Raw genomic sequence first — 13,047 nt, 5'->3', positions numbered from 1 at the left:
ACATTGTTATGGAAATGGTAGCTATAGTAGTAAAACACGAAAAAGAAATTGAAAGAATAAGCACAAAGAGGAAACAAGGTTCTTACTTTTGCAGAAGATCTGATAAATAGATATCGTGAGATTCACTAAAATGGAAAGAATTTATATAAGGAAAATAGCAGGATGTAAAATAAACCCATACAAATTATCAGCCTTTCTATATATTACTCCCTTTGCCTGTAATAGCAAGAAGAAATAGAGAAATTTCTTTCAAAATAACTATGGAATATATAAAATATTTAGGAAGCTGCCTACCAAAACCAAAGAGGAACTATAAAAACAATTAATTTTCTTTTTTCTATTTTTTTATATTCAAACATGAAATACAATCACCATTTCCGAAAAGAAGATTATACAGGAAAATCCAAATCTCTATTACTTACATCTTGCTTTTCTTTTTAAGTATATGTTAAGTTTAGTTTGTTGCTTTCAAAGCTATTTGGCCGTGATTGTTTTTGGCCTCGCTTCTGTTCTCTTTGTATTTTTAATAATTTAAAAATTAAACTTATTCCAATTAATAGAAATAATTCCCCCCCCCAAAAAAAAATTGAGGGGAAAAAAAAACCAAACCTTTGAAACAAATATACATAAAGGAAAGCAAATTCTCTCATTGGCCATGTCCAGAACATACGTTGTTCATTCTGTACCAAGTCCATTACACTTTGTTAGATGATGAGTAGCATGTTTCATTATTAGTTTTCTGGAATCATGGGTGGTCACTGTATCAGAGTTCTTAAATCTTTCAAAGTTCTTGTCTTTACAGTGAAGAAATTAATTTTCAAGAAGATATTTGAAGACCTGTGTGGAATAACTGATGTTGTGGCTCCATCTCGTCCAAAATATGTAACTTTATTTCCTTCTGTTTTTGTTGAACATCCATAAATAGACCTTCCTGACAAAATGCCATGTGTTCGTCGTACTACAAGAATTAAAATGAAACCTTTGGAGTACTGGAGAGGAGAGCGAGTAGACTCTGAAGGCATGTTATTAGATAACATTTAACTTTGATTGGAATGTATTTTATTCCAACTTAAGAGGAACTGTATGATCTTTTGTGTTTTTTACTTCTATACTTTCTACTGAACCTCATAAAAGAAGGCATGAAAAATCTTTAGCAATAGAAAAGTAGTTTATCAAAATACTGTCTCCTTTTCTCTCTTCCTTCTGACATTTTGGTGACTTTAGACAATAAAAATCGTTTAGTCCTATTTTACAAGTAATTGTAAGAATTACATAGTGAGGACTGAGGTTGAAATTAATGATTAACCTTCCTTGTTTATTTTAGGTGGACTTGTGGTCAATGGGACAATATGTAATGACAGAGTTTCACCCAGAAAGAAGTCTAACAGAAAAAGGGAAAAAGTTAATACAGATTCTTATGAAGATGAACAAAGTATGACCTTAATTGCTTGAACTTTTTGGGTATTTTTGTTTTATTTTGATATGTAATATTAGAGCTTTGAAAAATTATTTTGAATATTTTGAAATATACCCATTAACCTTTTAGGAGTAATTAGCACAGTGCCTAAAGCTCTTAGAAGAGTGCCTGACACCTAGAAGGTACAATATAAATACTTATTCACTTCTCTTCTTCCCCTTTTTTAAATAATTGTATAATAGAAAGGTTGCTGGATTTAGGGTCAGAAGATTTGGGTTTGAAATTCTGCTCTGCCACTTATGACTTTTTTGGCTTTCCTTATAAGAGAAGATGAGAATATGTGAGAAGATAGCGTCATAAAATGTGAAGAATGCTGGGTTTGGAGTCAGAGGACATGGGTTTGCTTCCTAAACCTGTTGCTTAATACCTTGACCCTGACCAAGTCACTTAATCTCTATTATCCTCACTTTCTTTATCTTTAAATTGGTTGAGGTCAAGGGTTTGTAACCTTTAGTCCAGTGAACTTACTTTTAAAACTCTTTTGATAATTATATTTTATAATTGTTTTCCTTTGGAATCCCCTGTTTTAGACATGTAACATTATTCTGAGAAGTGGTCTGTTAGGCTTCCCTAGAATGTTAGAAGGGGTTAGTGACACAGAATTTAAGAATACCTGCACTAGCTGGTAGATAGGTGGGTAGATAAACAGACAAAACATTTATTAACTGCTTAGTATGTGCCAGGAATTATGTTAAGTGCTAGGGATACCTTTAAAAGCCAACAACATAGTTCCTGCCTTTAAGGAGCTACCATTATAATGGGGAAAGATGGTACATATAAAGGGGCCTTGGGATGGGAATGGAATGGAAAGGAAAAGAAGTTATGAAGAGGCATGATGTGGAGATTGCAGAAAATGTCATGGTGGCCCAATTCCTAGCTCACCTATCCAAGCTGGGGAGAGCTGCAAGGACCAGATGACCTCTAAGATTACTTTCAATTCTTAAGTTTATGAACCTATGAACCCTTAGAACTTTACAACTCTGAATCTTCTCTGAGCCTCAGTTGCTTCAACTGTAAAATGAAGTGAATATACTAGAATCATTTCAAAGGTCCTTTCCATCTCTGATACTACTGTCACATGTCATTTGTTGCCAAGGTGTAAGTTTTTCCATGTAGATGAATTTCTACATAATTTAATCCCTGTAAGTATAAAAACTTTTAGCACCTTTTGGTTAAAACTTTTGCAAATGTATTATACTTGTCCTTGCTTAAGAGGCATATTGAACATAATTTAAATGGTTTTTGATAACACAGGTTCATGATTATAAATTTCAGTCCTTATACTGTGTTTGTCGATAGGAGCTATTAAGGCACTAAATGGCTCTAGATTGGAACTTTTCCTATTTTCTCCCTTATTGTCAGTTTGTAAGATTACACTTCTTGTCCCTGCCAGTATTCTTGCTTCCAGCAGTAACTCATTTTCCCTTCTTCCCGTTAATCTACAGCATCTAATCTACTATGGGCTGGGAAACCAGATAAACAATCTTATTAGAATGGTGTCTAAAGTAAATAAAAATTGGCTTAAGAGGTTTTTCCTATGAATTTGAGCTTTAGTGTAGGGTCTTTGTGACATATATTTTGACTCTTCATGTTTATTCTTTTTACCATCCAATTTTCATTAACTTTCTTCTAATAATTGAGGTTGCCAGATAAGAGTTATGTTCCATTTTTGTTTTTTTGATTTTCATTTATATTTGTGGGCTGTATCTCATTTGCAAGGAATTAAAATAACACTATTTGTAATATTAAAAAAATCTTTAAAGATAATTTGGAAAGTTCAAACGGTATTACTCTTTTCATTTTAGCCCATTCTTTTTATCTTATTCTTAACAAAAATATTTTCATTTTTGGTACCATAAAAAAAAATCATGGAATTTTGGAGCTGGAAGTGATTTTTAAGAGATCATCATATCAAATTATCTCATTTTACAGCTAAGTAAATTAAGGTCTAGAGAAGTTAAGGGAATTACCCAAGGCCATTTAGTTAGCCAGATGGAGAGTCAGGACTAAAATACAAGTTTTCTGGTTCCAGTACAGTGATCTTTCTAATGTACTATACTTGAGAAGAGGATTTAAATAGTTTTTTTTTTCAGACTGAGCACTTGGAATTTTAAAAGGTTACTTTTGTTTTGAGCTCTTCTTATAGTTATTGTAGTCTTCCATAATAAGATTCTTTATAATTTGAAATTAATTGTATCTGACTGCATCATTAACTTGCCAGTGTTAAGTATTTGCTATGTATTTTTGTGATATTTTTTCAGAAAAGAAAGCAATTGCTGCTCTGAATGTATCTCTTGGAGATCCTTTAAAACCAACTTGTGTATTCGACCCAGGAAGAGAACAAATGGTTTTTAGGGGTAAGATGTTGAATAGACATCAAGACTAACTTCTGATTTATTTTACTGGTATGACATTTTTCATTATTCAGTCATTCATCAGTCACCCAACAAGCATTTATTAAGTGCATACTATGTGCCAGGCACTATTTCCTGGGAGATACAAAGAAAACCAAAAATGCTGTTCCTGCCCTCAAGAAACTCATATTCTAATGAGACAATATGTAAATAACCATTTGCATATAAATATATACACAGCGTAAGTTGAAGGTAATCTTAGAGGTAAGGGATTAACAGTAGAGGTAACTGCAAAAAGCCTCTTGCAGAAGGTAGGATGAGCTTATTTTTGAAGAAAGCCAAGGAAACTAAGAGATAGAGGTGAGGAGAGAGAACATTCCAGGTACATGAGACAGCTGAGCTTAGTAGAGAGGTAGGGATTTTGAGTAGCAGAGGTGAGCAGCGGATTGCATTTCAAGAATGGAGATGGAAGATGGAGTGTTGTGTGTGAAGAACAGTAAGTAGACCCATTTGGCTGGAACATAGAATGCATGAAGGTAAATAATAAGTAATAAATTGGCTAGTATCAAATTGTGAAGGGTTTTAAATGACAAACAGAGGAGTTTATTTTTGCTGTTGGAGCTTTTTGAACAGGTGAGTGACACAGGCAGACCTGCATTTTGGGTGTTTCACTTTGGAAACTGGGGAATGGATTGGGAAGCAGAGAGATTTGAGGCAGGGAGACCAAGTGAGGAAGCTGTTGCATTAGTCCATATGTAAGGAGATAAGAACCTTTAACTAGAATGGTGAGTGGAGAGAAGACAATAAATAGATGTGGAGATATTATAAAAATAGAATCAGCAGAACTTGATAACTGATTATTAGATATAAGGAGTGAGGGACATTGAAAAGTTGAAGATGACCCCTTAGTTGTGAACTTGCATGACTAGAAGGATGGTGCCCTTGGTAAAAATAAGAAAGGTAGTATAAAAGAGTTGGATTTGGAGGGAAAGATGATGAGTTATTTTAGACATATTGAGTTTGAGATACCTTAGTAGTAGAGGATCATGGATTAAGACCTAGAAAGAACCTTTGAGGTCTTCTAGTCCATCTCTTATTTTATAGATGAGATTTTACCTAAATAAACTCATACAGCTATGCAGAGCTAGGGTGTGAAACCAGGTTCTCTGAAAATAAAACTAGCACTCTTTATGTTGGGTAATACTACTTTAACCTATCCGACGGGGGAAGTAGCCAATAGACGTTGATGATGGGTGCCTGGACCTCAGATGGATGAATGAGGCTAAAGAATATAAGCAAGTTACTTAACATTTTTGGCTTAGTGTTTCATCTGTAAAATGACGACTTTGGATTAGGTAGCTATTAAAGTTTTTTTAGTTCTGAATCTGTAATCTTCAGATTTAAGTCTATGATATTTTACTATGATATGAGGTTGATCATTCGGAAGAGGAGGGAAGAGAAGGAACTACAGGACAATGCCATGGGTTATAGCCACAGTTAGATCAAGAGTGATGATCAAAGACTGAAGGGACTGAAAAATGAAAAGGAATTGGGCAGACTTCATTAAACATTTCTTCAAGTAGACCATTTTCTTAGTCACAAATTGAATGAAAGGTACACAGAATACAAACCTTCATTCTTTTAATTGGTGATATATGAAAAAGCATTTGCTTTGGGTAAAGCATTACAACTCTTCTCTAGTAGAGTGTCTCCCACGAATAAGATAAGATCTTTCAAGATTACTTGTTTAACCTCTAAAGAATAAAAATTAGGGTGACTCAAAGGCAGCAGAGAGATGTGTAAGAGTAGAGTGTGGCATAATACCAATGATCGTGCAAAAAGTAACTTGTATACACGATTGGAAAAGGAAGTGAAGCAATCACTTAGAAGAAATGAAAAAACAGACAATATAAATGCTTTACTTGTATCTGCAGGTACTAAAATCTAGAGCAAAGACTCTGTATGTTGAGTAAGTACACTATGGAGGACTTAAGGGAAAATCTGATTTAGAATTAAGAAGTTATAGATGTGTTTTGATCTACCCTGTTGAAAAGAATCTGCATATTCATGAAACCATGAACCTATCAACGTCTGACTTTATTAACTTTACTGCATGGTTTTATTCATATTGATCAAGTTATGTATCTAGAAGTGTCTATGGATAAAAGAGAAATCATTGAACCCTAGGAACTTAAGATGAAATGAAGAGATATAACTCTATATCTACTTGAACATTTTCTGGTCAATATCTTGAGTCTCAAAGATATTTCAACATTTGGAGATTGCAATTTGAGTGACAGTTAAGGGAAAAAGTAGGAGAAGTATATGATGGTTAATGCAGACAGGTACTCAATTGAGCTGACTTCCACAAGGTCATATGGCTAGTAAGTGGTCATAGGATTTAAATCTGGAAGGGACTTTAAAGTTAATTTAGTCCATGCTCCTTATTATAGAAGAAGAAAGTGTCAGAGTGGTGAAGTATCTTGTGTAAGGTTGCACAGGAAGTTAGTAACAGAACTGAGATTGGAACCCAGATCCTCTTACTCTAGATGGAATGCTGTATCCACTGACTATGCCATCCTACTTCTTTAGTATACTTTATGTAATTCATATATCTTTCTTTCCCCTTAGACCTTGTGAAGCTTAAAGGTACACATGAATTTTGTGTTCAGGATGACACATTGAAAATGTTTAAAATTTTGAATACTTCATTGTTTGCCACTGGCACATTGATCTTGGAGCCCTTTAAAGAAAAAGGAAAACAGTATGTCTGTTCAGATACAGTGGTGAGTATCTATTTTCTCCTTGTATTTCTTTGTATTATAGGTTGCCAATTGTAATGAGCTTGATAAAACACCAAATAACTATTTATAAGATCAACTATAATGTAGTGAGGTTTTTTGTTTACAGTCAATCCAACCTACCAACAAATATTTCTGACATGCTTAGTGCTGTGCTACAGGATTGAAAACAACTATGAAACATAGTTTTATCTATAAGGAATTGAACAGAATCATAAAAAATGGAAATGATTGTATCTTAATAGATAGGAAATCACTTCTGACCAATATAGTAGTCATTTCTTAAAAAACAGTCAGTGGGCCAGTTTTATCATTAACTTTTTGGAACAAGGGTAAAAATCAACACTAATTTAGAAGGAAGTATAAACATGTAAAGCTATAGCATCCTATTACAAAAGTTGTAACCCGACATACAAAAGAAGTTATTGATGCTGAAAATAGGAGATAAAGAAAAAAATTTTGACACAGACTCACCTTTTTTTACAGAAGTTAAACAGGTATATGGCAGTTCCAACAATGAGGGGGCCTAAGAAGCCCACAGACTGCCTTAACCAGAAAAATTTGATCTTTCTAAATGGAGCAACATGGCAACACCAATTTAGAATATAACCTGGTTTTCAAAGGAAAAAGGATAGTGGAACATTTGAGCAGTGTTGCCTTATGAAACAATGGAGGGAGAGTTAAAATTGCAGAAAGTTGGTATGACGTCTACATAAACCAAATCATCCTAGAAGTTCTTAGAGATGAAACTTGAAGGACAATAAATAAATATAGTAGTTCGGAAAACTGGTCTGACTCCAGTGAATAGTTCAGATAAATAAGTAAAGAATGTGAGCTATTAAAAGGAATTTAGATTTCTTTCAGTAAACAAGGAAATGCTCAGTTATGCTTTAAAAATCTTGGGGAATTTAAGAATCAGTAGGGAAAAGGTGAGATAGAGAAAGGGACCTAGGCAGAGGAAGTCTATGGTATGTAAATAATTCTAAGTTGCAGTTCAGTTTTGTGCTCTTGAGCAATCCATGAATTGCTGCACTTTGTACATACTGTGCTATTTCTTTAGGTTAACTTAATAAATTGTTTTAGGCAGGCCAATTTACCTTATCCATATGGTGACTGACCTTTCCCCACCTCCTCCAAATGACTTGACATGATATGATTCCTCTCATCTTTTACTAAAAATCTATTCAAACTTCCCATATTGTACTTTTCCTCTATTAATCTCCAAATTTTTTGTCCTCAATATCTTTGGTGTTTAGCTCTTAATTCTTCAAATATACTATCTCATAAATGTAGCGCTTCACTCCACCATTGTAAATTACAGCTTATCTGTTTTTCTTATTCTGTGTACTTCTTATGTAATTCTTCCCCAGTTCTTCAAGAGCAGGAGTTTTTAACCTGGGATTTGTGGATCCCAAGGAAAAATAGATTTCAGGAAGGTCTGGGATCTTGATCAGAAGTGTGTGTGTGTGTGTGTGTGTGTGTGTGTGCGCACGCACACGTATGTATTGAATAATAATAACAATGATGATAATGAACATATATGTTCCACTATTTCAAAAAGGGAAGAGAATAGAATTTGCAAGCCCTATATCAATGAGGTTGCCTTCAGTTCCTATAAAATTTTAAGAAGGTTATTGAACTAATATGGCTTCATAAAGAATAGGTCATGGCGGGGGTGGCTAGGCAGTGCAGTGGATAGAGCACCGACCCTGGAGTCAGGAGGACCTGAGTTCAAATCCATCCTCAGACACTTAACACTTACTGTGTGATCTGGGCAAGTCACTTAACCCCAATTGCCTCACCAAAAAAAAAAAAAAAAAGAATAGATCATGGCCTATGACCCAGCATTCCCATTGCTAGGTATATACCCCTAAAGAAGTAAGAGATTTAAAAAAAAAACCCAACAAATATTATGTTTGCACCAAAATATATATAGCAGCACTTATTTGTAATAGCATAGAACTAGAAACAGAGTAGTCTTTTGGGGAATGGTTGAACAAATTGTGGTACGTGAATATAATGAATTATCACTGGTCTGTAAGAAAAGATGAATGTTAAAAATATTGAGAAGTATTGGAAGACAATGAACTGATAGAAAGTGTAGTGAGCAGAATTAGGAAAACAATATACACAACCAACAATGCAAAAAAATGAAATGTGATGCTAACTTAGTATAGTTACCAAGCTTGGCCCAAAGGAGAGATGAGAAAATGCTTCTCCTTTCTTTGCAGAACTTGAGGACAGTGGATGTGACACATTAAATACATTGTTATCTCATAAATATGGCAGATCTGGTTAGGCTCGGGCTAAGGTGCTTTTTTCCTTGTTTTTTCTTTGAAAAAAGGGGCGGCTCTATGGGGAAGGAGAGTAGTATAGATGGGATATATTTGTTAATGAAGGTAAAGTAAAATTTTCTTTTTTCAAAGGATAGGTCATGTCAAATGAATTTTTTTTTCAAAAGACTTTAATAGAGTGATGGATCAAGGAATTTCTGTTAAGATGTGATTTATCTAGATCAGGGGTGGGAAACCTGAGCCCTTGAAGCCAAATGTGGGCCCTCTACGTCCTCAAGTGCAGCTCTTTGACTGAATCCAAACTTCACAGAACAGATCCCCTTAATAAAAGAATGTGTGGATTATTTAAAAACATTCTTTTAAGAGTATTAAATCTACATCAGGGCCTATATTAAATATAATGCTATTTTCTTTGTAAAATAAGCAGCATTTCAGTCTAATAATTATGTAGGCCTGCCATAAATGACATTTAAACTTACATGAATCTACCTGATAATGGCTACAAACATATGTAGAAGTGTTAGATTTCTCATTTTTTGGACATGAAAAACAATAAGAAATGTATGCTTTTTGGCCAAGTGAATGCCGTTTGTTTAGTCTGTAGAGGCAAATTTCTTTTCAGATGCAGTGTGAAAAATAACACTTTAGCCAGCCTTCTGATCCTTTCAGAAACATTTATATAATTGTTCTAGCATATAAAAGCTTTTGGTGCCTTTAGCTTAAAATTTTAAATAGATATATTTTGTCGAGGTTTTTTAATGTAGCTATTGGTTCCTTGGGTATGAGAGGGCCTGATTTAAATTAGCAAGATGCTATCCAAATACCAAGTGTTTCTAGGTTTTGTGTGGAATTCTGTGTGCCTTTATATGGAATCCATTGTGAATAATGTTTTGATTAATTTGATGGTGGTGCTATATCAGGGTCTTAGCACTTTCTTAAATGTAATAATTCTGTGTTATTAGTGCTCTTATTTTGACTGAACTGAAGAAGTGCATAAAATTAAAATTATGATAATCCTGAAAAGAACAATTGAGGAGCAAATCAGGTCAAATTTAAGAAGAAAGATTTTACTGTATATGTTTACTATAAGAACAGTATTTCGGGGCATCTAGGGGGCACAGTGAATAGAGCATGGGCCCTGGAGTCAGGAGGACCTGGTTCAAATCCTTGACACGTACTAGCTGTATGACCCTGAGCAACCCACTTAACCCCATTGCCTAACCAAAAAAAAAAAAAACCCAGTATATTTTTAAAAATTCTAATTAAAAGAAGATTTGATTTTATATTTTACAGGTATTCTTTATTGTCTGTGGTGATCTTATATGTACTTTACATGAGACATCTTACAATTTAACTACTGGAGATATTTTCTATGTTCCTTCAGGTAAGATTTAAACAGAATTGATTTCAAAGCAATTGTAACATTTGCCATCACTTTTAGAGTTTATATAAGAACACAGTAGAGTTAAAAGCCATACTAAATAGGAACTAAATAGCCTGGTATATATTAAATATACACGGAGAAAATGATGATTGTTAATGAACATTGAGCATGGAAAAAGTTAGAGGAGTCCTCAAACAGAAGGAGTACTATAATTGCTTTTAGTAATTTATGAAGAACTGATACGGTCATGCTTAATTGCTTTTCATGCTTTATTTTTACCTTTTTGTTACTCTGCCTCAAATATATATATATTTATATATAATTTTATATATGTATACATATAAATACACATGTATATACTATTAAAAACAACATTTTATTTCATAATGTGTAAATTACCCCAGTATGTATATAACACAGGGCTCTTGCTCTGGTATTATATAACGCACTCAGCATGAACCTGATTTTTGTTATTTTCCATTATCCAGGATAATTTAGGATTATCTACTTGCATGAGCAATCCAAAAAGTATTTGTCAGCCCAATGTGACCTTTGCTGTCCTAAGACTATTGGTTAAGTCTTTGAATTTCGAAGGGCTTTCCTTTTCTAAGGCCATGTCAACCTGAGTGCATTCCATTTTGGCTGATCTCAGAAACTAAGCAGGGTCAGGCCTGACTATTACTTGTATGGGAGACTATCGAGGAGTGATTGGGTGCTAGAAATTTTTGCTTTTGAGAGGCAATGTGGTTCAATAGATAGGCCATTGGACTTGGAGTTAGAAAGACCTACGTTCAAATTTTGCTTCAGGTACTGGCTGACTCTGGTCAAGTCACTTCTTCCTGTCTCAAGTTACACCTGAAAAATGAGGGGCTTTGATCTGGTAGCTGCTAAGTTCCCCTTCATTTGTAGATATATGATCCTTTGAGATCCTGTTTATTAGAATTAAGCAGATTAAAGTTATTTATTGGCATATATTCTTAAGTATATAAAAAAGGCTAATCAAAGTAAGATGAGTTTTTATTTAATTTAATAAGAAGGAAATTTCATAATATTACCATATTTTCCTTATTTTACTTCTAGGTAATTTTTACAACATAAAAAATCTCCTGAATGAGAGAAGCATTCTTCTTTTCACTCAGATAAAAAGTGAAAGACCAGAAAAGTAAAAAACTATATGTGCATACATAACATTCTTGTATAGGTGGACCATTTTCCTGGGAGTCACTTTTTTTGTGTATTTGGAATTACAAACATTCTATTTTGTGTACATAATATATAAATATTTTCAAACTTCCCTCATGTGTCTTGTTTTTTTTTTTTTCTTAATATACATGGCATGGTCTTTAGTAAAATGGACAGAACAACAAAATGTTAATAAAATGAAGGACATTTGTTTTTGTCAGAGGGAAAGTAGTTGATCTAATCATGCATTTTTTCCCCTTTTCTTTAAATTGTTATTGGTTAAATAATCTAACAATAGCCAATTGAAATGTGTACTATTTTGGAAAAAGCAACTTTTTTTGGGGAAAAAAAGCAAAGCAACTGCCCAGCTGATTTTTGTATCTTTTTTCCAGTACACAGCAGTTGAGGCAATGCTACATTTGCCTTGGTTGTCTGTATTTCTACTTATATTTTACCCTCAAATAACAGAATTATGCTAGGTATCATGCTTTCAATAGTTCTTGAGTTATAGAGTGCTGTTACATCTTTAATAATGAATATAGTTTTAAAATGCTGTTTGCAAACTGTCATGTGTACATAATTTTGTAATGACTCTGAAATGTAAGAGCTATGGTTTTTAATCTGAATAGTATTCTAAAGGTAACAGTGGAGTTTTTGGCTAGATTTTTTAAAAAAATCAAGTCTAGATAATGAAAAAAGTTATTTTCTTTAATTGAAGATTGAAATGGTAGGATTTTTTTGTTTCAGAATATGTTAATAACATTCAGTTCCATTTAAATTCAATAAATACTAATTATTATCATGTGCAAAGCATTGTGCTAAATAATGGTGATTAAAAAATAAAGATGAAATAGCCCCTCTTTTGGTGGAATTTAGATTCTCTTGGGGAAGATATAATACATACACAAATAAAATTCAGGAGGAAGAGAGTCAATAACTGGAAGGGGAAGAGTAGAGAAAGCTTCATTAACAAGGTGAGCTGACTGTTGAAGGAAGTCAAGGATTATTTGAGGTACAATTGAACAAGTACATTCCAAGTATGAAAAAGGTCTTGTTCATTCAATCAGTAGACAGGCTTTTCATCTAATGCTTATTATATAGTGAGAACTGTGCAAAGCTCTGAGAATGTAAAGAAAGGTAAAAAATAGTTCCTGCCCTGAAGGAGTACTCGTTTTAAAATTATTTGATAGCCTAATATAATTCAAAAGTACAGATGCAAGGGGTGTAGTGTGGAATAAACTTAGAAATCCATCAGCGTTTATTAGTTACCTACTTTACTTCAGCTCTTAGGGAATCAAACTGAATAGCCCCTTCAAAGAGCTTACTTAAAGTCCAGGGAGGCAATGTGTTCACCTATATGTATACACAGACTAAATACAAAGTACTTTGGCAAGGGCAGGTGCTAGCAACTTGGATGCTTAGGAAAAACTTTATGGAGAAAGTGGTGATTAAACTAAGTCTTGAATGAAATAAGAGATTCTAAGAGGAATAAGTGAGGGGGGATTCATTACAGGTATGGGGCACAGCTAGTGCAAAGACAGAAAGATGGAATGTC

At 33.7% G+C, this 13,047-nt stretch overlaps 1 protein-coding gene across 7 annotated transcripts in view; it reads left to right on the top strand.

The window, feature by feature from the left end:
• Nucleotides 1–11,572, top strand: part of CENPC (centromere protein C) — a 59,282-nt gene extending 47,710 nt beyond the window's left edge. For 6 of the 7 annotated variants that reach the window (XM_027836567.1, XM_027836570.1, XM_027836568.1 and 3 more), the window contains exons 13-18: nt 926–1,018; nt 1,325–1,432; nt 3,739–3,834; nt 6,463–6,617; nt 10,220–10,310; nt 11,391–11,572. In XM_027836567.1, the coding sequence (XP_027692368.1) occupies nt 926–1,018; nt 1,325–1,432; nt 3,739–3,834; nt 6,463–6,617; nt 10,220–10,310; nt 11,391–11,476 (629 nt within the window). In that variant the 3' untranslated portion in view covers nt 11,477–11,572. The remainder of the gene's footprint in view (nt 1–925; nt 1,019–1,324; nt 1,433–3,738; nt 3,835–6,462; nt 6,618–10,219; nt 10,311–11,390) is intronic. The other variant, XM_027836571.1, reaches the window with a different exon arrangement.
• The last annotated feature ends 1,475 nt before the right edge of the window (nt 11,573–13,047 follow it).

Source organism: Vombatus ursinus, unplaced genomic scaffold (genome assembly GCF_900497805.2).
Source record: "Vombatus ursinus unplaced genomic scaffold, bare-nosed wombat genome assembly UNPS02014818.1, whole genome shotgun sequence".
NCBI lineage: Eukaryota > Metazoa > Chordata > Mammalia > Diprotodontia > Vombatidae > Vombatus > Vombatus ursinus.
Note: the sequence above shows the minus strand (reverse complement) of the source record. Positions and strands in the feature narration are given on the sequence as shown.